We start from the raw sequence: 24932 nt of genomic DNA, 5'->3' as shown, positions 1-24932 counted from the left end.
CCTTAGATTTTTTAATGTGATAGTTTTAGCTAAACAAGCGTTTTACCCTTTACATGTTCAGATCTGTATATTTTTCTCCTTTTATAATTTCTTCTATGGCCTTCAGCCTGTAGAATCCTTCCCCTTTCTCAGAGAAACATCCACCTCCATTTTCTTGCCCTTAGGTAGTTCATCAGAGCCAAACGTGAGCTCAGGGCTGTGTGCTGGCTGGTGTGTGCAGGACTCAGCGCCACCTCCAGACTGCAGTTTCTCAGAATGTGTTTCGTATGTTTAGTAATTTAGTGCATGTTTGGAAATCATCTTAATTATTGATATGAAATAAGGCTACATCTTCCCCTTTTTCCCAATGGGTAAATTACTTCTGTCTTGTTTTCAATAACCCATCTTTCCTGTGGTGACTTGATAAATGTACCATGCTCCTTTGAGTATTTGAGCAGTCACTCGTGTTCCTTAATAACAATTTCGATGCCAGCATCAATCATTTACACCTTACATGTTGCATTCCTGTAGCACATGTCTGTCCTCATCTGTCTTCACAATGGCTGTACTTATGCCTTTAACGTACCTTCCGCTCTTTGATAAACTCTGGTGATCACTGCATCAACCCAGTTTTAAATTATTTTTAAGGATTGCACTTTATGTTGAATTTTTTTAACATTTTAAGCAGTTAAAATTATTTATGTGGGACTTGAGAAAGCACATATATAGTTTACTTAGATGACTATTAAGTTAAAGAATTAATTTTGTAGTCTTCAGTAAGACTGAGTGGAAACAACCAAATGCTCCAGAACATCCCAGGCAGCGCTTACAGAGTGGGGCACAGTCTGCAGAGCTGAGGCTTAAAGGCTGCACACTCACGTACCCAACTTCGTCTCTACGAGGAGCTGAACATGCCCCACATGTTAAATGTTTGTGTGCTTTTTACACTACATAATCACCAAGAATGCCAACCATCCCAGTGCTAGAATGTTTTTCCAGATCAATTCAGAAGTTGCCTGTGCTGGCCTTTCTGGCTACCCACAAAATTTACCCAATGTTGTCTTGCTATGCAGAGAGCTGACAAGCACATCTCCCAGGAGTCATGAAGCATATATCCCCTGGAAGTCCTCCTGAGCTGCTTGTGGTGCTCCCCTGGCAGCAGCTTCTCCATCTTCCTCCTATTCAGACCCTTAAACCAGAATGCCCACTGTTCAGTGACTTCCCATTGGTTTGGATAGGACTGTAATTCAAATGTTTGGATCCGAAGCCTGCCCTAGGAATGTTTCTGCAACGTTCAGTTTTAGGTTTTAATGCAAAGGCTAAATGTGCTTAGACAAGCCTAAAATTGAAGTGATGCAGAAGCCATTTCTCCTCCCATGACATGTCATCCTTTAGAACTGTGGAAGGCATCAGAGCTAAAGGAGACATACTGGGGGCCAAAGTCAAGTATGCTCCAGATATAAGGTGACACTTGAGCCAAGCGTGAGGGTCTGTGTCTTAAGGGAATTGTGGTTGAAATGGAAAAAACAAAAACAAAAACAAAAAACAAGCATTGAGGTCAGACGGGCCTGAAGAGAACTGCAGCTTGACGCAAGCTGAAGGTCCCTGATCACTCCAGTCAGTTCACTTGTATGTAAAACACAATAATACTGATTTGGAAAAGTTGCAGTAAGAATGAGAAATAAATATAGAAAGCGTCCAGAAGCTATATTCGATAATAGCAGTGAATGGTAGTTTTGAGGATTGGACTTGACTAGGGAATAAGAAGCAGGCAGGAGAGAGCAGAAAATGGGCATGGTGAGAGAACACTGTACACAAGTGTGGGCAAATAGCCGTGCTCAGCTTAAAAGCAAGCTAAGGAGGATAACCCTCATCCTGCAGGGACTGAAGAAACTTCAGGGACAGATGCCAGCTTTAGAAAGACACAAGGCTTAGGGAGGGCTTAAGCTCTGAGATTCAAGCTTTTTACACTTCCAAGTTGGGTAAGCTATTAATGGTCCCCATTGACCTGCCAGTGTTTTAGGTGTCTCACATGCGTTATCTGAAGAGGGAAATGAGTTCAAATGAGGCAGTGACTATCGGAACTAACAGTTGGATACTGTGTGAGGGTGATGGTGAGAGAGTGCTGCTAATGCTATCGTTATTTGTATCATCTGGTCCAGTCTGGGGTTTGTTAAGATCAGAGAGGTTAGAGTGATGACTGGAATGAAGGCTGAGCGAACAAGTAGGAAAGTTCTACCTGCGTGGTTTAAGACTCCCTTACGATTTCTACATTTGCACTGGGAGGAGTTTGTCTAGTGTTTATAAGACCCCAGGATCCTTCCCAGCACTGTCATATGTAATATACTCTGATACACACACACACACGCACGCACGCACGCACGCACGCACGCACGCACGCACGCACACAGAGGTTTTAAATAGAGAGAACTCTGAACTCCTTCCCCTAGTTTATCTTAACTGGTGTGCACCTGCTTGAAATTTCACTTGCGCTCTCGTCGCTATGGAGAGTGCACTATGGAAAACCAAGTGGTATCCCTTTTCACTTATGCATGCTTACGGAGGCAAGGGCTAAAACCTCCTCATCAGATTCTCCTGGTCTGTATTTCTCCCTCATTAGAACTGCTAGCCCTTCTTCTGGCCTGAGGTGACAAGGTACTTAAGGGGTGTATGATCCAGAGGACATTAGGAGTTACCCCTGATGGCACAGTCTACCCTGGACCTGCTAGGAGATTGCCTGGGTCCTGGTTTCCTTTTCTAGGACTCTTTCCCCTTGAGAGTTTACTGAAGCTCTGAACATGGCTCACTTGGGCATGGCATTCAACATGCCTTTCTCTTTGAACCTAATCTTATCTTTAATTGTCCTCCTGTTGTAAAACCCTAGTTTCCATTTCTTTCTGGAGGCCAAGGCTAGGGTGGGTCACTTGTTACGCTGACTTTTTCTTGGATTGACATTGAAGTAGGAGTAAAATCATTGAATTGGAAAAATACTTCCTCTGTGCAGTTGCCCCAGGAGTGGGAAGTGAAGACCTCAGAGTACAAGGAGAACTTAGTTTGAAATCTAACAATACTGTCTCTCTGCCTTTTAAAGCTGATCATTATTATAAATAAACAACAAAACCAATAAAACCACCATGCAAAACTGCTGCAGTTTACCTAGCCAACCATGTTAGCAAAGCTACAAAGGTACAGGCAGAGGATGAAGCCAGGGAGAGCCAGGGAGAGCCAGGGAGAGCCAGGGAGAGCCAGGGAGAGGAGGTCTGCTTTAACAGGGCTGCAAGGGAAAACCTCAGCCACCACCAGCTAGATCATAGCTGGAAGAGAATATCAAAAATGTTCCAGTGAATTCTTAGAAAACACAGTATTCATCCTCACTGATTGCCTACTAACTCCCAGTCTAGTATTGAAAGAGATAAGATTAAATGTGCAGAATTAAGTGATAATTATATAAACAAAACCGACCTTGAATTGCCTGGCATTAGATATGGTTGTTGGCTCTGCACCTATCGTATAAATTATTCGAGTTGAGTGGGCAGTGTTACCTTCCAAGCCTGAAGAACTGAAGCAGGGAACATTCTGAGGAGGCTGCCAGGTCTCCCTGGATACGAGCATCAAGTCTGCTGTGGGCAAGACAGGTTCACTGATAGGAGCTTGTTAAATGTTGTTAGGAGCAAATATAAGCATAGGCTATACAGAACCAAAACAGAGGCAAGTTTTCCATATTTTAATACAAATATACATATCCAAATTGCATATATTACTGAACTAGACTCTGAACCACAGCATTATGTTTTAAAATCCAGCTTTTCTTACAGCCCATCCTCCCTGAGCAGCTTTTGTTAACTATCGGCAATTTGTGTCTTTCTGGGCAATTCTATACTTCCTACCAAGGCTGGTTTTTAAAAGTGGAATCACAGTGTGCTGTCTTCTGAGGCTTCTGTCTTCCTCTCAGTGGGCACTGAGCATCTGCGGTGTTTGGGCACATGTACACGTCCAGTACTAGTAAAGGTTTGTCTCGTTCTCCCCAATTGGCTGCATGCTATGTCAGATCAGCTAGGTAACTTAATCTGTGTGCACTTGTTGTCACTGCTGTAAGGATACTTGCTGGTATGAGCACTCTACACTTTCTAGAACACTATGATAACTTCAGTTTCATTTTTTCATTGTGAGGTAGAACATCTTTTTATGTCGTCACTGTTACCTATTAAACTTATATTTAATTAAATTATTGGTCCTTTTCTTGTCAATTTAGAAAAACCTTTGTATAATGTGGAAATTGGCTTGTTTCATGTAAATAAATATTTTCTTGGGTTTTGTCATTTAATTTTATAAATGATATATTAGTTTTTTATTTCATATATTAAGATTCTTCACTTTTGTAGCTTTTCAAAGTAAAAAGTACTTATTCTACATGAATATTTCCTTGAATACATTTTTAAATTTTTACAATACTTTTATGGCTTTCTTTTTGTATTTAAAGCTTCAGTTTATTGGGAATTACAATTTTATAAGTCTAGTAATTCAGCTTTGTTTTTGCCATTGATCACTACCCAGGTGCGACAGCATCATGTGTTGGTTAATTTACCTGTCCCCACTTTATTGTGCACTGAATTTATTGTGCACAGATATCTGTGTCCCTATCCTGGGTCTTGAGAGGCCTGGGTACAGACACCATCAACAAGCCAGGCACTTCTGGAGAAACAGAATGTATGGGAATCCTCAATGTGGTGAGTGGTGTTTACAGCCTGTTGTCACCTTAGACTGAGACTTAAAAACCACCAACAGCCTCAGACAACGGCATGGACATAGAGAGAGCATCAGTCCAGTTTATGTTTGGGGCTTGTCTTTCTTCATCAGTGACCTAGAGATTTATTAGATCACAGCCTTCTAGCCAGGAACTCACTTTAATTTCTCATTTAATCCGGGCATTGCGGGTCCCATAAAAGCAGCTAAGTAATAATAATGTTAAGTGCTTACACTGTGCTTTCCATCCCCAAAGTGCTATCTAAACACTGACTAATTAAATGCCTTGATGAAAGGAGCTGCGGAGGAGACCCCGTATCTGGTTGCACACCTGTGAGGGGCCGGTCCTGAAAGGGCCTGCTTCTCTCTGAATGGCACTCAGTGAGCAGGAGAATAAAAAAGCTGCTGACATTATTTCACTTCTGTTGAAAATTTCCTAGGGTATCTTCTAATTAGCCCTGTTAAACTCACCTTTTATCTGTCTCCCCAGATATTCCCTTTCTACATTCCTGGGGCTATTCAACTGGTCCCTTTTGATGTTTCCCCCCATGGTTAATCACAAAATCATAGACTCTTCAAATGAAGGGGGGATCCTTGTTGATCACTTAGTTTTGAATGATTTAGCACAATTACTCTGTTTTGTACAAGAGGAAACTGAGGCATGGAAAAGAACATACCCTAAGAAAAGTCTTTCAGATCTATGGGGACATCCCTGGGAACAGAAACCAAGATTGCTAAGTCCCATTTTGAGTCCGAGCCTCTTTCTCCTTTCTCTCTGTGAAATGTCTGTGTTACATTTCTGGTTTCTTGACATTTCGGCTCAGTCTCTGCTCACCCTCCCCGCCCTGTCACTTCTTTTCTTTCCACATCTGTCTCTTCTGACTCTTTCAGCTCTTCTTTATGTGATCAGGTAAAGTTGATGCTGTCTTTCTTCTCTCTCCCTTTCAGTGGAGAATCTTAAAAGCTTCTTATTGTCCCCGACTCTTAGTCCGTTCTGGAAACTCCAGTGTCCAGTTTCCCTATATTAGTTGTGTTTTCCCTATACTAGTTGTGTGGGATTATCTTTATATTGAAAATCCTCAAAAATATGTGACTTTTTAAGAGAATTTTTTGTGGGGTTGGGGATTTAGCTCAGTGGTAGAGCACTTGCCTAACAAGCACAAGGCCCTGGGTTCGGTCCCCAGCTCTGAAAAAAAAGAAAGAGAGAGAGAGAGAGAGAGAGAATTTTTGTGTTGTTGTTCCCTTAGCCAAAGGTAGATCACGTACAGATCAAAACTATTAGTGCAGCCTAGCAGGCGTGGTGGTATAGGTTTAATCCCAGTGGAGGCAGGTGGATTTCCTTGAGCTCAAAGCCAGCCTAGTTTATATAGTGAGTTCCAGGCCAGTGAACTAGATATAATAATAACAACAACTACAACAATGCATGAATGAATGAATGAATGAATGAATGAATGAATGAATGCATGAAAGCCTGGGCCTCCTGGGTTACATTTCCTGCTTTTACACGGAAGGCAAATAGGTACATAGTGACCTCAGAGTGCCTGCCTAGTCAGAACCTGGCCTGGCCTCTGACCACTTCCTAGTTTGAAGCACACTTAAGAGAGGAAGCCAGAACTGACACTGGGAAGCTGGTGGTTGCTTCCTTTCTTTGGGTCATAATTTTTCATTTATTAAATAAATAAGGTGAATTTAACTATTTGGATCTCTTCTCACTATTTAATAAGGCAATAATGCTGGACCAAAGTGACTAGTAGGAAATTAAATCAGATTTACCTCAGTAACTCACTAGAGAGTAGATTCTGCTGGTCATCCTTGAGGATTTCCTGGAACTGTCCCAGTTTTAAATATTTATAGCTATTTTCCGTACATATAATATGGAGACTACTTAGCCTTCTAGGCTTCGGTATTGGAGCTCATAGCTGTCCTTATTCTGCAAGAGCTTCATTCATTCTCAGAGTGCATGGCTTGACTGCCCTGGACACAGTACATAAAACTGTGAAATAGGCCCTGTCCCGTTACTAGTATTTTTTCATCTGGGGTTTGTCTTGACCATTCTAAACAATGGGAGAAAATGAGATTAAATCCTTTTGTCTTTTATTCTTTAAGACTCCAGCAGGAAGCAAACTGAGGGGAGTAATTATGAACACTCACAAATCTACCCAATGACATTAAGCCGCATCAAATTATCACAATTTCCAAAGTCTTAATAGAAACCGTCACACTTAGGAGAGGATCAGATAAGAACTCTGGTGGTGTCATAATCCCCCTCAGTACAATGACTGATGAGCCAACTCAGTCCTGGTGTGCAGTCCTGGCGTGCAGTCCTACCGGGAGGAAGCAGGGTGGGGCTGGTCAGAGAAAAGGAGTTTCGTTCATCAACACCACCAGCTCTGAGCCTGAAGGAGGGACTCAAAGGTGAATTACAGAAGAGGAGAGGTTTTTCCCAACTTCGTGAAGCAGGAATCCCCATACAGTTCGGTGGTGTGCTTCTCTGCTTTCGAGGGGGTGTGAGTAGCATTTAGAATGAGAGTACAGAATGCTTCCATTGTGAGTCAGATTGTCAAGCTTGGGTAGAGCTCTCCATGCTGTTTTGTGTTTTGTTTTGAAACAAGGTCTCACTCTGTAGCTCAGGCTGGCCTCCTGCATTCTTGCGTCCTCCCTCAGCCTCCAGTGTTGGAACTGTAGACAGTCACACTGACTCAGCTGGCCTGGGTCACTAGGCACCTCTCTGTGTGCCTATAAATGCTGAGAAATGGCACACGTTTACAAAATACGATTGTTTGAGGTCGTCTAGCCAAGAGAATACAAGTTGAATTACAGTAGAAGCTGGGTTGTAGCACATGACAGGTTTCATTGAGCCTGCTTGGTTTTGGTGGATCTGCTCAATATGAACTGGATCTTGTGAGTAGGCTGTTAGGGTAGGATCGTTTTTGTCCAGGGCAGCAGTCCTCTTTATCACAAAGTTCCCAACAGTTGTCAGAATCTCAGTGTTGTATAACAGCCAAGGAATGCTTGCTTTGATAGGGGTGATGAATCAGAAGAAAAGCAGTAGTGGAAAGAGCCTTTTTCCTGTGCGACTTCTTCTTGTCCTTCTCTTTTCCTGGTCTGTTACGAGTGCCTCCTCCCCCATCCCTGTGGATCATGAACTTCATAATGGTGCTCTGAGGGTAAACAACATAAAAGAGTGGTAGTGTCCTTCCTCCAATCCCGCAGTCGCTATTGGCTGCAGACCTTGAACATGACACTGCAGTTTCCTGGAGCCACACATGAGCAGTAAGCAGCGGTTTCTGAAACTGTGGTCTGGAGAAGGCAGCACCAGGTTATTTTTTAACTTAATTGTAATTTTTGATTGGTCTGCAAGAAAGTAAATCAAATAAAGGCTGTTGTCTTAGTCTGCAGAAAGCCTTAGGCCTCAAATTCCAACGCTGACCATCTTGACCAGAATAGAAGAGGGGAGTGTGTGGATCCCAGATTGGAAGTTCAGCCAGTCAGCCTTCATGGGCTGCTCTTGCACCCAGAGAGTAAGCATACTTGGTATTCTTCTCAGATGACTGAGTCATGTAAAGTGAGATTTGACAGTCTCTCGAGTTATGAGAATACTTGAGATGATTTAAGTGAATTTTTAAAAGGGAAGTCTAGTTGTCAGCTTGATATTACATTTTGTTCTTGTCCAACAGCACAATAAAATGATATAATTTTAAATCCCAGATGGAGTTATCTATTCTTTAAACACTCAGTCAGTGTGCACTCCCCAAGTAAACAGGTCGATTGGTACCTTATTCAGTACAAGAAATTAAGTCTAATGGAAAACAGAAATAAACTTTGACTGCAGTTTGGACATCTGCCTTTTCTCAAGGAAAACTTGGGTACGTGGGGAAAGTGGATGAGGTTGAGGACAGAGGGCACGGAGGCTGGTGGAAGAACTACATATGTTTCCTGCTAATTGCTTTGTTGTGAGATTATTCACGTAGACATGCAGTGCGCAGGAAATAAATGGAACGATAGCGAGGCCTCATCCCACAGGCCCACTGTCCTTGTTACAGAGCGGGTTGATCGTCTCCTTACACACGCACTGACGCTGCAGATGAAGCGCCTTTCCGACTGCGACGGGTTGTTAAGCAGACTTATGTGTGACTTCCTTACTTGCAGATCAGAAAGGAGTAACAGGCAGTTGCCAAGTATTGCCAAGATGTGATTTTAATCATGTTTGAGATATGCCAAGTGTCTCTCCAGCCTTTAGCCTTGGCCAGAGTGAGATGTTCACTTGTGGACCGGAGCAATCTGAGCAGCAGAGGATGTGTCCACTTTACTGTTCTTCCTCCTGATTGCATCCAGACAGAAGAGCCATGTGTTGCCTTTTGAAAAGTGACATGTGAATTCCACACCTTTCTTTCGTACTCCTACTATAGACCTAAAGTATGTGTAAGAAAATTCATCTAAATCACTGAAGATTTTTATTTAAATTAAGAGAAGGTAGCAGTCACTGACCAAGTACCTACCGTCAGACACAGTACTTCTGGTGCCCAGTGCACTAAGCCTGACCCTTTCTTCAGCCCTATATGTAAACATTAGCTAGTTTTAGTTAAGGAAACCAGGGCTCAGGGAGCTTAGTAACTTGCCAGAGTCTCCCAGCTGGAAGGTAGATAGCTACCATTTGCGCTCAGAACAGCCTCACAGTGTGCCCCTGCCTCCCAAACCCAGAGACAATGAAGTGTGAGAGTTGACAAAAGCTGTGTGATCACAGCTTCTTTGGAGATCCTTTAATGAAGCAAACTACTGTACACTGGAAAATACATCTAAGCTGTGGGGAAGCAAACCTGTGCCATACATTTTCTCTTTTTAACTATCTTTGACCAGTTTTATTAAGAAAATACTTTTGTGCTCACACCACAATATAATACTAGGGAAGCTAAAGCAGGAAGATTGTGAGTTTAAGACTAGGCTAGTCTTGGAGAGGTGGCTCAGTGGTTAGGAGCACTGACTGCTCTTCCAGAGGTCCCGATTTCAAATCCCAGCAACCACATGTGGGCTCACAAACATCTGTAATGGGCTCCAATGCCCTCTTCTGGTGTGTCTGAAGAGAGCGACACTGTACTCACATACATAAAATAAGTAAGTAAATAAATAATAAATAAATAAATAAATCTTGTGTTTAAAAAAAAAAAAGACATGGCAAGATCAAAACAACGAAAACAGAATACTTTTTACTTGTTGGGTGTGGCATGATCCCAGTTACACTAATCAGCTGTAGCCTGGGTAGAACATTTGTAAGACTTTCTTTCTGTTGAACTTTATAGAGGAGACACCGTTTACGTGACAGCAGAATTCAGTTCCCCCATCTGACTTTCCTAAGATTGTGTACTTTTTGGACAGAACACTCTCGCCTTTAACTCTCGCCTTGCCCATTCTGTCTCTGGGCAAGGTGGTCCTGATAGCTTTGTTCTGGCTTCATTCTCAGCTGGACACTGAGGGAGTAGACTGTGCTCATAGAAGTGTCCTCCATCCTCCTAGTGCTTTCAGAATAGGGTCCTAACTTAAGCCGTACCAAGATGACTAGGATGTAGAATTCAAAGGTGTAAGGCCTTTAGGGGGTAGAGGGAAGGCTGTGGGAGAGAGGGCACTTGTATATGTTTGAGTCATTATCCACATAAAGGTATGGCTTATATTTTAAAAGAAACCTTACAGAACAGCACACAGGGAGCCCACTTTTCGTAGTGATGCAACCTCTAAACTAGAGGCTGTGACAGCCAATCCTCTTCCCAGGGCTGCTAGTTATTGCATTCAAAGGCAGAATACATAAAGTTTTTCCTTTCCATAGTACTAATGGAATGTTTATAAATTCTAAAATTAACCTGAGAATATTACCTCACTTTTCTGGTAAAAAAAAAAAAATCTTTAAGCAGCTTCAGCCATTAGGAAACCTGGCCCCAAACCTGAGCCAATCAACTACAAAGTAAGTCGGAGTCCAGAGTGACTGAACCACCTGCCGTTCTGCCAGTGCTGGCTTGGGGTTCCTTCTTCAACCACACAGCACGGTGACTGAAAGTGTTTGTGATATCCAGACAGCCCCGCACTCAGCTGCAGGCAGCAGGAAAACACAAGGTAGCACCCTCACTCAGGTGCCTGACAGGGAAAGGATATTTTAAATCAGGCTCACTGCTGCCACAGAGCAGCTTGTTCTCCTTTTGCTGTCCCATGTGGAGGTCTCACGTTATAGGTAAGAGTGGTCAGATGTCCTCACATTTGTATGGTAAGCATGTAAATGTTCAACACACCATAAGCAAGGTCATGTAAACAGTAGTAAAGAAATTAACAGCCGTGAGTTTTAGGTTGCTTTAGCTAGTGTGAAAGTAGAAAGTCTGTGACTGTTATACAGAATGAGAGAAGGCCCACAACTGAAGATGCCCAGACTGAACAGAGAGCCACAGAGCCTACATGAAATTTAAATGAGTGGTGAGAAACAAAGCCACACCCTCCCAGAGGAAATTACCTGGAAGGACAGGAACAAGAGCAAGTACATCCTGTGTCAGCAAGAGGGCTCACAACTGCTCAGACTGAACATGGCAGTTGGGTTGGTATGTGGGTTCCTGTTTGGAGACCTTGCCAAGCAAGGGAGATATAAGGTCTGGTTATACACAGTTCTCTTGTATCCAGCATCAGGGACATAGTCATTTAGTAAGATTCTATTAAGTCAGGGAAGGGTTTCTGTTAGGGATGAAATGAGGATTCACTGAAGACTTGAGAGGTGATAAGTAATGAGAGTAGTTTCAAAACTGTCTATGCGTGTGCTTAGCAGATCAAAGGGAAAGACAGCTTCCGGGACTAAAGCGCAGGTATCTTGGTAATGTAAAGAGAGTGCTAAGAACCTGGAGACTCGGTTAAAGGAGCAGAGCGTGAACCTCAGAACACTATGCTAAATGAGAGAAGACACACAGACACATTCATTCATGTAGACACATGGACACACATTCACACTCACACACATGTGCACACACATACATGTATATGGTTCTATCTCTATGAAATAGCCTTACAGGGATAGAAAGTAGATTACTGGGTCCTAGAACTTGGGAAAATAAGGCAAAATGGCAGTGGAAACTTAACTACTCTACATGGGAGCTAGAAGGGGAGCTGGGGAAATTCTAAAACTGTTTGTAGTAAGGCATGTAACTTTAAATAAACCAAGGTTTACATTTAAATGACTGAATTGTGTGGTTAAAGCTGTTATTTAAAAAGTGGGAGAAAGAATCAGTAAGATAATATGAGTGACAGATAGAGCATCAGTGTTTGGAAGTAAATCACTCACAGCAGCTGCATAATTTCCAGCTTGGCTGTCAATGAAACAGCAAGAATTGCCACTAACACTATTATTACTCTAAATTTATGCTTTCAGAGAACCCCGGAGACAATCATGAGTGAAAACTCAGTAGTATGATTCTGTCACTGGATGCAAATATTCTAATCCAGCAACAACTAAAATAATATTAAAAATTTTAACCTTGATATAGCCTAAAGTTAAAAAGAAGTAGCTTCAAAGGGGATAAACAGATTCTTATTAGTAATAAAAAGTGAAACAGTAAAATGGAGGTTTGGGGGGGTGCTGTGATAGAGAGACTAGGTATTGCAAATTAATTTCTAAAAGATCATTAGTTTCCCCAAGCACGGATAAATATATAGCACTGTCCGTCTGAAGTTGGTGAAATTTTTTAGGAGCCTTCAGAATGCCCATACTTTTGTCCTGGTGAATTCCAGATAGAGAAAAACTTAGGTCATGGTGCTCAGGCTCTTTTAGATCCTGGATGAAAGCATATGTCTCTCTCTGGGACTTCTCATCACCTGTAGTCACCTGCCTTTCAGACCATCCTAAGTCCTCAGGCCTCTCTTTGAATGAGTCATTAATCATGATTGCTTAAGGAACAGAAAGGAAACCAAACCCAACAGCACTCTGAAGCTTGGGGACAGAACTTGGTGGCTGGATATTCCTTAGACAGTGTGTATCAGATATTGGTGTTAGGTGTGTGCCTTACTGGAGTTATTGGAGTTAATGGTCCTTGAGAGAACAGAACTGAAAGAGGGCTAGTGTACCCACAGCTTCCTCTAGGTTATGGAGAGAAGTGAGGTGACCACATGCTCAGAAATCAGCCACTGTAATCTCTACCTCCCTGTTAGGAAAAGATCCACCCTGAAAGGCAGCAAACCTGATTTTATAATCACTTTTTGTATTTCATTGCAAAATAACATGCATTCACCACTGTATAAATAACATGCATTCGCCACTGTGTAAAAGCAAAGGCACACAGTATCCAAGCAGCAACCCAGCATCTCTGACTGTTCCTCTCCCCTGAATTAACCGTTGCTGAAGTTGTTAGCATCGTGGTATTGTTCCTAAGGCTTAAAATCCTTCTCCATTTCCATCTCTAGTATAGCCTCATTTGTTTGTAAATAAAGGACAGATCATATTCCTTGAAGTCTTTCTGTGCCTCCCTTAGGTGTTAGTTGGAGGTAAAATTGTCATTTTAACTAGATACTTATTTGGGGGAAAACAAACATGTATCCAGGTAGCTATTGTTTCATCTTCTTTCCTGATATCAAAGTCAGCTCGTATTAATAGTACAGAAATAAAGGCAGATTCGTTCTTATTGCTGTGTGAGGTGCTGATGTCTTTGAAGCCCATGAGCAGTACTTAAGTGCAGTAGTAATAGTAGTTGATAGTAGTAAGTGGCTGCAGTGAGTTCCAAACTTGTCAACATTTGCGGGCCAGCACATACAGTGATGGTGGGGAGGGGCTACAGGCAGATCCATGGCTCATGCTGGGATCAGCAGTCTTGTGGATGGCCCTTGCCTTGGGGGGATCATGCAGCAAGGCTTCTCATCATGCTGGAATTCAGGCTGGTTTGGCTAGGTCATTTGTTTTTTCAGATGTAGACAAACATTTTTGTTTTGTGTTATTCTTAATGTAAAAAAAACCCATTTTAAAAAATTGATCATTAAGAAAATTAGGAAATGTAAAATTACAAACCGAAAATGGCCCTCAAAATCCCAGGTTACACCCTTTTTAAGCTATTACATTTACCAGCAGCATGAGGAACCCATTTTTCCATATTTGTTATATGTTCTTGGGGGAGAGACTGGAGATGAAATCATATGAATTAATCAGAAAGCTGTGCTGCTGACTTAATCACATAGGCACTATGCCTATATTTCCCTGCATGTCCTAAAACTTGCCTCCCTCCTCTTCTGCCACCCCTACCTGAACTTGTCTCAAGTGGGGGTCACCATGCCCCACACCACTGCAAAGCCAGAGGAACACAAAGGAAGCTTGGCATCTTCATTCTCAAGCCCCAGTGGATGAACCCGTTCTTTTGGAGCAAAGTCCTGGGCCTTGTCTCCCTTGAGCTGCTGGGAAATTATAATTAGAGGTTTTCCTGTTGGGAAAGGAGAGGAGGCCTTGCCCTCCCTTCCCACGTCTACAAGGCCTTGTGTTCTCAACACGGGGCTTCCTGATCTTTTTCTGTTTCCACAGGTGATAGAGGGAAAGCTGGCTCCGTTCTTGGGCAAGGTCATTAAATTCGCCACCGCACACGTCTACAGCTGCAGTCTCTGTAGCCAGAAAGGCTTCATCTGTGAAATCTGTAACAATGGCGAGATCCTCTACCCCTTCGAGGACATTTCAACAAGCAGGTACAGAATACTTGGTTCTACAGAAATGTATGTGAGAGTCATGTCTGCTTTTGCCTGGCCAGATCAGAATAGCTCTGAGCTAAGCATCGTCTCTCACAGTCACTGGAGTCAGATTTCCCCTCGTTTCTGTACAGGGGCTTCTCCCGTTGCTTCTCGTTTAGTTCCAGTCCCACTCTCTAGTTCTATGAAGAAGGAAGCAGCAGAGCTGCAGATGCTCCCTCTAATTTATTAGGTAATGACGTGCGTGCTCAGACGCCGTCCTCGAATGGAGATGGGGGTAGGGGTGCCCACCCAGCTTTCCGGAGCTACAGGGAAAAGAAATGGGAAGGCCAGGCCTAGACTGACCGATAGACCTCCAGCTCACATTCCTGGTGGGGAACACATTCCCCACGGACAACAGCAGAGATGAAAGTTTTAAGGCCTTAAGAGAGAAAAGTGGGAGTTCAGGTGGGATTAGTGTTCTAACCAAAGTAATGTTTGGGCATCAACAGATCCCCCTTAATGGATGATTTTCCCTCTAACTTGGATCAGAATTTCTACTATGGCTTCTCTAAAATCACAAAACAATACACATCACTTTTCCTTTCCTCCCTGAAACATAATAGAAACACTGTGTGTGTGTGTGTGTGTGTGTGTGTGTGTGTGTGTGTGTGTGTGTGTGCGCGCGTGCTTCCTTGGCCATGGATGTCATGGCTCATTTCTCCCCTGCAGAACTCACTAAGACTGTGATTCAGAACAGAAGGTGAGGCACACGGCCAGCAGAGGCTAAGCATGTAGAACGGCATGGACATAGTGAGCGCTGACTCAGCACTCTTGGCTACCTTTAAACTCAGAGACTATTTGTAAACAGTGAAGAACTTGGGTTAGCCTGTACATAGAAGGATATGCAAATACACATGAGTCCTGATTCCAGTTTCCTGAGTGTGGGTCCTTTGTTTCTAGTATATAGATTAGATCCTAGTAGGATATACACTCTCACCTAAGAACTTCTGCACAAAGTTCACAGCATCAACATTTATAAAATCATAAAAAAGAAACAACTTCAATGCCTGTCAACTGATGAAGAAACAAAATTTGGTGTATGCTCCCAGTGAACTACTGTTTAGCCTTGAGAAGGAATATAGAATTGTTACATGTTAACAGATGCTGGATGCAAAAAAAGCTACATATACGATTCCCTTTATGTGGAATGCCCCAAATAAGCGGATCCTGGGGCTTGAGGGCTTGAGGGAAGGGGAAAGGCAGACTTCTAATGAACACAGGGGTTTTTGATGATGTAAATGTTACAGGGTCTGGACTACCGTGATGGTCACAATCTTGTGGCTGCTAAAACTCATGAACTGGAGACCTTGAGGGCCAAGCTTTATTGCACGTATTGTGATAAAAATGAATAATAAAAGCTAAGGTGCTTCTACTGAATAAGCCATTATGTCGTGTCACAGAACAAATCTCAATAAACTTAAGACCAAAACTGCACCGTATGCATTGTCTAGCACATAAGATTAAAGTCTACACCAGGGGGCTGGAGAGATGGCTCAGTGGTTAAGAGCACTGACTGCTCTTCCAGAGGTCCTGAGTTCAAGTCCCAGCAACTACATGGTGGCTCACAACCATCTGTAATAAAGTCTTAAAAAGTTTAAAAAAAAAAAAGAAGAAGAAGTCTACACTAGAAAGGTGCCTGGTAGCCCGTCAAATGTTTGGAAACTGAGCAGTATACTTCTGAATTACATACGTTGAAGGAGCAATCACAAGAGAAACTTTGAAGAAATTTTAGCTGAATGAAAGTGAAATCCCAGCAATGTGGAGTCGAGCTAAAGCAGTGCTAGCCAGTGGGCTTGTCTAGCTGGGGCCTTGGACCACGAAAGCTACATGAGGCCAAGGGCGGCTATGACTGCAGCCCAGGGCAACCGTGAATTGACTTAGAACATTGTAAGATGTCCTTTTCAATTTAAATATGCAGTTCTTGAGCATGAACTTAGCAGATGACACTGTCATATCTCAGTGTCAAAATTAGATACACGTAGCTTCATGGAACTTGGAGCTCTAAACAGCGATGTTTGAAAAAAGGGAAAGAATCTAAGTCAGTAATCTAAACATATACTTCTAGGAACTAAGAAGAACAACCAACCCCAAACCAGCAGGAAGGAGAATATAAATTGAAATTCATAGAAATTCAAATAGATTTATAAGAAAGAAAATGACTGCTTTTAAGGCCTCCTGAACCAAGGCCACATGGCTTCATATGTGAATCTTCTTGAATATTTTAAAAAAATGCTGGTGCTTCACACAAAAACAAAGGAGCTGATTCTTTAAAAAAAAAAAAAAGAAAAGAAAAGAAAAAGAAATTGACTTGAAGCTGTGCGTGCGCATGCACACACACACACACGCATATCTTTAACACATATTGATAGAACTTCATGGAGAAATAAATGTAACAGAGATGTCACCTCTCTCTAAGGACAGCTCTAGCACACAGAGGTCCTGAGCAATTATGTCCTTAAACTAAACATCACTGCCTGTCTCAGGCTAACACTTGCCAGACAACATAAGAATGCATGTTCTGCTCAAGCACGTGTGGAGTGTTCACAAGAGATGGCATTCGAAGGCATAAATAAGACAAACCTGAACAAAGTCCACCCACTAGAAAGATCATGTATTAAACAAGAAATTAGTAATAGGGTAAGGGGATGGCTTAGTGAGTAAGAGTGCTTGCCATGCAAGCTACTAGACATAGCTTTGAATCCCTGGTACCCACGTAAAGCTGAGGCAGGCCAAGCTTACCTTGAACCCTGGTGTCTTGGCTCCGAGTGGCTAGACAAGTCCTGAGAATTCATTGGCTAGACAGCCTAGCTGAAATAGTGGGCTTCAGGTTCCGTGAGAGATCTGACTCACAACAATAGTGGAGAAAGAAAGAGGAAGACATCCACTGTCCTCACTGGCTTCTGCATGCATACTTGTAGGCACATACACCCACATACACATGTACACACTTACCACACACACAATTGAAATTCACAACAGAAAGGCCAGAAAAAATCCAAGAGCATTTGGATATTAAACAAAAAACTTATAAATAACGTAAGTTGAATGTGTTCATTCATATAAAAGCATACACAGGAATGTTTATACAAACTTTATTCCTAACTATCCAAAACTGTAAGCAAATATGAACCAGCCCATCAGTAGGTGAATGGATAAACAAAATGTAATATATCCATACAGTGGGATGGTAGTTTCCAATAGAAGGGATAAATGTACAGGCTACAAAGTTCTGTGGCATTGTAGAAAATGCGAAATTGTAGAGGTGGTAAAGGTCACCAGTGGTCAGGGTTCTGGACTGGGGACGTAACTAGGCAAAGCAGGTTGTAAGGGCACTATTGTGTGTGATGCTGTAGTTATGTGAACATGACATCATACACATCTGTCAAACCCATAGAAGTAGACAGTACAGAATGAACATAGCCCGTGGACTGTGGATAAAATAACATGTCAGTGCTGGAATAGGGCTGCACTGCCTCAGTGGTGTCATATAGTAAGGCATGGATGCCGGTACCAGTGGTTCACACTAAGGGAGCTCTGTTTTTTTTGGTTTTTTTTTTTTTTTTATTAACTTGAGTATTTCTTATATACATTTCGAGTGTTATTCCCTTTCCCAATTTCCGGGCAAACATCCCCCTCCCCCCTCCCCTTTCTTATGGGTGTTCCCCTCCTCATCCTCCCCCCATTGCCGCCCTCCCCCCAACAATCTAGTTCACTGGGGGTTCAGTCTTAGCAGGACCCAGGGCTTCCCCTTCCACTGGTGCTCTTACTAGGATATTCATTGCTACCTATGAGGTCAGAGTCCAGGGTCAGTCCATGTATAGTCTTTAGGTAGTGACTTAGTTAAGGGAGCTCTGTTAACTGTCACTCTAGAGCCTCCAGAGGAGTCCATGCGACAGGCTGACTCAAACATCAAAGTGGAATAGGTTTAAGCAGGCTTTACTAGAACAGAAAAAGTGCAAAGGTAGTGCAGAGCTCCACACACTGCATGCCCCACCACCCAGCCCCAGCTTCCTCAACCTCACACGAGGTATTGCATCAGTTGTAATTAGTACACCAGTGATTCATCATTAGCTAAGGTCCCTGGGTTTGGAGCTTTGGTTTTTTCCCATATTTCCTTAGTTTTTGCCTCATCCCTTTTCTATCCTAGAAGAGTACTTTGCGTTGAATTTTATCTTTCAGAACTTTATCGTCACAGTCTCAGCTAGGACAGTCTCAAAAACTTCACTAATTTTGATGATCTTGAGAGTTTAGTTTTGAAGGACACTGTTGGGAATGTCTGGGATTTTTGTCTTTTCAAGCTTAGACTAAGGGCAAGCATGATTGAGCTTATCTGTAATCCCAGAAACTCAGGAGCCAAGGCAGGAAGACTGTCACGAATTGAAGACATCCTGAGCTATATAACAAGTTCCAACCAGCCTAGACAACGTATAGCAAAAAACAATCTCTAAAAACAGCAACAGTAAAATTAGACTAGGCTCTATGCTTTTGGGATGGGGGTAGGAAAGATTGTGTAGGTAAAGGACCATTTTTATCACATGTGACAAACACAGCACTTTCCTGGCTTACCACTGCAGGGTTGTGGGACACTTCTCTGCTATAAAGTTTCTCTTCCACCCCTCTCATGTAGTCATCTTTGAAAGGGATCACATGAGTCTCTCAGGTTCCACCTGCCTGTGAGCAGAGCGTGCCAGAATTGTTTGCAGTCCTGCTGGGGAGGTCTGTCCTCTTCTCTCATTCACTTTTTTTAAAACATGTTTGCTATTCTTGTCAGTGTAGAGCATGTGTAGTTATTTTGTGCCTTGGGTTGTACAGTATTGATTTATTGTTCAAGCCTTTTCAGCTTTGCACTCAAGTTCTGCATTGGCTCCAGGGTCCCTTTGAGTTAGCTCAACCATTGTGCGTTTTGTTTGCTGGTTTGCTGTTCATCATTTCCCTTCCTGGCTGGACCAGATGATTCAGGCTCATGCTTTACATCTCTCAGCCTCATCCATGAGGTGGCCACATGTCCAACGAAGCCTTCTCCTTTACTGAGAATGACCACAGAGGTCACAATCTGAGCATGAGGCATTACACATTTTTAAATGCCACAAGTCCTTAGACTTGTTCTCTTGACATGAATTCCACACAGAATCTTCTGGAAATTTTGGTTTAAGTCTAAAACCTTCAAAGATATTATATGAAAAAGTATATTCAAAGATATTATGACTCTCAAGGCTCTGAATTCTCACCAAAATGGCCTCACCCCATGTGAGAGGCTTCTGTGCAGTGGTGCTAAATCCATGGCTATTTAGAATTGTCATTCACTTGCTGGTCCCAGGCAGCTCTCCCAGCTTGCAAAATGTGTGATTCAGAAGGAACCTTGACCATCTTTCCTGAAATCCAGGGTGATAATATTTCTCATGGACCGTTGTGCTTCCTCCTAGTGTTCCATTTCCAGGTAAACCCTAAGAGCAGTTTATACAGGTCTTTAGGAAAAGACAAAAGGAAAATCAGAACTTAGCAAAGAAAACGTTGAGTGAGAAATACATGCCTGTGTGTGGGATGTGATAAATAAGTGTGATAAGTAATTTGAATAATGAGGTCCGTGTGCCACTGAAATTTTGTGAATGAATGAATATGACACATGAGATTCACCTCAGAATAATCTACTGTGGGGTAAAGGGATAGATACAAATGAAGGAGTGCCAAGAGTCAGCAAGGGTGAAGCTCAGTGATAGGTACACAGAGGTGTTGTGCTGTGCTCTGTATTTCTGAGTCGATTTGAAATTTTCCATACTATCTATATTTAAAAATCTTAGAAATAAGATACTTACGTGAATTTGTTATCCTTATAGAACCTAATTTTACCTTCTCAGTATTATTTTAGTTTAATTTTACAAAAAAAAAAAAATTTCACAGGTAGGCAGCTGGCTCAATGAGTAAAATCCCTGACATGCAAAGATGGCATCCTGAGTTTGAAGCCCAGGAACCCCTGTAAGAGCTGAATACGGTGCACACAGGTCTAGAGCCTCGGCGCTATGAGATGGAGTGTGGAAAAAGAGGAATCCCCAGAACCCAGCCACAGCAAACAACCAGTACAAGACCCATGTCAAGCAGGTGAAATGTGAGGATCTATACCTGACTACCACACATGAACCTTCACACACACACACGCACACACACGCACACACACACACACTCACACGCACACACGCATGCACACATATACACACACTCGCGCACACACACACGCACACACACACATATACAGACACATACACACACACTCACACACACACACACACACACACACACACACACACACACCACTCTCACAATATTAGAACTACTCTCTCAGGAAACGATTTCTTGAATGTGTTCCCAGTATAGAGCCATCCAGCTGCTAGAGATCCAGTGGATACGCATGATCCTTGCTGTAGTATACAGTTTTAGGAACAGAAGAGCCGCGAGAAAGTTCTGCTAAAAGCATGTCGGAGCTAAGTAGGCTTAGACCTCATCTGCGTGGTGATGTGCATGGTAGGAAGCGAAGAACCCTTCCGTGGTTTCTGGGGATATTTGTGCTGCTCTAATGCACTGACCTTGGTAAATGGGTTTTAGAATATACTGTGTTTACATTGCTTTTTCAATTATGACCATATAACAAACATTGGTCAACTTGGGCTTTCTTTTCCTTAAATCGTTATCTAAGAGGATGCTTCCTGACTGTAACTTGAAAATATGCCCTTAGTGTAGGGTTTCCATGTGTAGGGAATCTTCCTGGAACAAGTAGAGAACATGCTAGAATCATGGGGGCTGGCATTAACCAGCACTACTTCTAGCAGTTTACACATGGCAGTTCTTTCTTCTGCCTGTCCTGTAAGTGCTACCTCTCTTTTAAACTCTAGTTTATGTATGTGCACATATGTGTGTGAACACTTGTGCCTTAGAACATATGTGGCAGTCAGAGGACAGCTTGTGGGAGCCCTCTCTATCTGGGAATCAAGTCATCAGGGCTTGGTGGTAAGTGACTATGCACTAAGCCATCCCCTGGCCCACCTCTGCTTTAATGATAAGGAAACTTAAGTTCAGAGAAAACAGTTGACTTGCCTCAACAGATAAGGCAAGACACTTAACTATATGTGACTCAACATCCACGCAGTTCATTACACACCACTGCTTCTTCTGTAGGTCTTCTTTGAAGACTAGCTGAAGTTTTCAAAGAAGTCTTCAGGGTGCACCTAAGAGTAATTACAAAGATAGCTAGATCTGCCTTTAAAGGTGCCTCTTTAGAGACGTGCTTTTCAATTGTCCTTTATTTGCCCCGGGAGTTTAGACACCTGGAGCAGTAAGCCATGGGCAGATGGATGGGACAGATACACATTTCTGTTGTTAAGTGGAGGAATGGCTATTGTGACGGGGGATAAGAAAACAGTTGATTCCCTGCATCCCCAGGCAGTGAGCTTATCCATGAAGCTAAGAGTACCTTGTCTTAACTCCAGACTGTGGTTTCACTATCCCAAGCTTCTCAGACACAACTGAAACACCTACATCTCCTTAACTAAGAAACTCGTAATGTCCAGACTACAAGATTTAAATACAATAGAAAGACCTAATCCTAATCCATCATTTACCTGTGAGAGGATGCAAGGGAAGCAAGGCTTTAGGAGGAACAAACATTCCATTAAGACAATGGCAAAACCGCACAACCTAGAGAAATAGAGACAACGCACTCCTGAGAAAATAAGAAGTAAGAGCTCTAACTATAAAGAATTGCAGGGCAGACGATTAGCAATTCTACACCAAGACTTACGAAGAAACAATGAGCACGTGAGCCAAGAAGCCACCTAAGTCCACAGTGGTCCAGAACTTAGATTTTGTTTTCTTTTAAATTTTTAAATTGTCTTCTATACAGCTTTCTTCCCATCATCTCCACACTTCACTAATACCTTTTGTTGTTAAGGACCCTTCCTGGTTCTGCTGAGAAGATACCTATCCCATCTCAGTGTGTCTGTGAAGACGCCATTCCTAAACACTTAAGTGCTTTTGAAACACTCTATGTGCATCTTGAAAGAGTCCCGTGAGCTCAGACAGCCTCCCAAGTCAGTGGTGACCTTCTGTCCTAAGCCATTTGGCTTGGCTAAATTTTTTTTCAGATGACAGGAAAGTTGTCTCCACTGGTATTTAAATAGAGAAAATATGTCACTCCAAGACTCTGACCACTGTACCCTTCTGAGCTACATTCCAGATGCGGGTAAGAAGATTATCTGACTGTACACAACACTGAGCTTAGTGTCCTCTGGTGTGTGCATTCCATAGACAGTATTGTTTGTTAGTCCATGATGCTGACATTTTTTAAATGAACTAGCTAATTGAGAGGATTTGAAGGCCTCCCAGTGTATAATATAACATTATAGAGGTGTGATAAGGAAATGACATTCTTCCTGTGTGTCCCCAGGGCAGCTGCAGCTCAGGCGTTACTATTCTAAAAGGGTTTGTTGTTTTAAGGTAAGTTTTGAATGTAAGACTTAGTCCCAGTACTAGAAAGGCAGAGAGACTGGTGATCTCCAAGTTTAGAGCCAGTCTGGTCTACACAGTGAATTCCGGGTCAGTCAGAGCTTCCTATGAGACCGCATGTCCTAAAAAATAAAAACGAATAACAACAACAACAGTAAAAAGAAACATACATCCTGAACATTACTTCCAGTTTCTCTTTGTGTACACGTAGTTGCTTTCTTCTCCAAGAAGTAAGGATGGCTCACTTGAAGTTAACAACACACTCTTACACATCCGGTCTTCACACTGTGAAAGAACTTCACAGATTATCTTGAGAATGAACACTGACCTCACAGAAATGCCCATAGCAAGTGAGGCTCCAAACAGAACTCCTCATTGTCAGGTTAGTTCACATAAGAAAGGGAAAGGGGAAATTGTTTTTGAAACAAATCCCTTCCAAGGAACTTAAACCTGAAGCCTGTTACTCTTAACCTACTTGGCCAAACTCCAAAACATCCAGTTTGCAAAAGGACATGGAGAGTAGATGTCCTAGTATGTGTGACCTATTGAAAATGCTGTTGTCAGTTGCGATTGACTTCACTACCACCCTGCCTGCCCCTAAGGGGCATAGACACGGTTCTGTCCATTGGAGCTGTCTGCCCTTCTTCACACACCTCACGCACTGCAGTTCCAAATACCCAGCTGTAGGCAAACCTGAACAAAGGTTTGCTTTCCAAGTGACTAGGAAACTGTGTTGTGATGTAAAATGCTTAATTCCTTCCTCCTGTGGGAGAGGCTGTAGTACACAGGGGGTTCTGTTGCTGTTGTTGTTGTTTGTTTGTTAGCTCAGCCTGAGTAGTGGCATTCAGCTCAGGTGTGATGATGCACACCTTTAATCCCCGAGAGGCAAGTGGATCCACGTGAATTTGAGGCCAGCCTGGGCTACAGACCAGCCAAGGCTACATAGTGAGACCCTATCTCAAAGAAAGTGGTTTCCTTTCTGCTGTTCTACTTGCATTTTACTTGCCCACCAACAGGGCATATGGAGAGCATGTATGGAGAGTAGGTGTCCAATAAAGCTGTCACATATGTACCAAAACAATATACTGCTCATCGGCCAGCCACCTGACAAAAGTTTCCCATTTATCTAGTTTAGTTCATTATAGTTTTAAGAGAATTGCATGTTAAATGTTTGGTCTGCGTTGGGGGGTGGGGTGCAGGTGAGCCAAGCTTGAGAGGAAAGAAGTGCTATCCAGAAGCTCGAGTGTTCCACCGTAGCTTCCTATTTATTCAGCCTTCATTTCTGAGAGCCCTTGCTCAAACAGACTGAATTCCTGGATTATGGCCTCATGTGGACTTAAATACACACACATTACATACCCTTTTCTCACTAATCAGCCTGACACATTCCTTTGTTGGTAAATGGTTCCAAAGCAAACACTGTCAGTGCACCTAATTACCAGGTTTGTGGGCTGTGCTTGGCAGTCCTGTTACATCCTGTTCAACAACAGAGGGCAACAGCCTTGGCTGGGCCACGCTTGGGGAGGGAAGAACTCACCCCCACTGTCTGTAGTCTTTTTAATGATATTTCCTTTCTGTGGCTTTTCTTGGGAAGCAGCCCACTCAAAGAGGATTGCAATAAGGTGTGCGATCTTAGAAAGAGCCAAAGGAAGCCTGGGCTCCTCTTCCTAGGTGCCGTTTCTGGGAAACCACCTGCTTCTGTCTGCTGGCTGCTCTCTGGGGAGGATTGAAATGCTGGGTGCTTTGTTGATCGCTCTCTGACATACTTGCCAGGATTTAGAACCATCAATGTCTACAGGAAGGGCCTTCAGAGACCATGTAGGCATCTAGGGAGTGGGAGAACAGTCCAGAACATGGATGACAGGAGAAAGTAAGGAGAACCAAGATGCAGTTGTTCTCGTCTTCAGTCCCTGACTGCCCACCCACCCTTGTCTTGATGTACTTGCTGCGCCAGTGAATGGTTTGCTGGATTGGAAAGAAAGAGAACAAACGTC

At 42.7% G+C, this 24932-nt stretch overlaps 1 protein-coding gene across 9 annotated transcripts in view; it reads left to right on the top strand.

Moving 5' to 3' along the window:
• Positions 1-24932, top strand: part of Plekhm3 (pleckstrin homology domain containing M3) — a 158960-nt gene that overhangs the window by 116328 nt on the left and 17700 nt on the right. For 8 of the 9 annotated variants that reach the window (NM_001431256.1, NM_001431255.1, NM_001431257.1 and 5 more), the window contains 1 exon segment: positions 14246-14403. The exons of the other annotated variant lie outside the window; for it this stretch is intronic. In NM_001431256.1, coding sequence (NP_001418185.1) covers positions 14246-14403 — 158 coding nt within the window. 9 annotated transcript variants of the gene reach the window in all.

The sequence above is a fragment of the Rattus norvegicus genome, chromosome 9, assembly GCF_021556685.1.
Source record: "Rattus norvegicus strain SHRSP/BbbUtx chromosome 9, alternate assembly SHRSP_T2T, whole genome shotgun sequence".
NCBI classification, from domain to species: Eukaryota; Metazoa; Chordata; class Mammalia; order Rodentia; family Muridae; genus Rattus; species Rattus norvegicus.
Note: the sequence above shows the minus strand (reverse complement) of the source record. Positions and strands in the feature narration are given on the sequence as shown.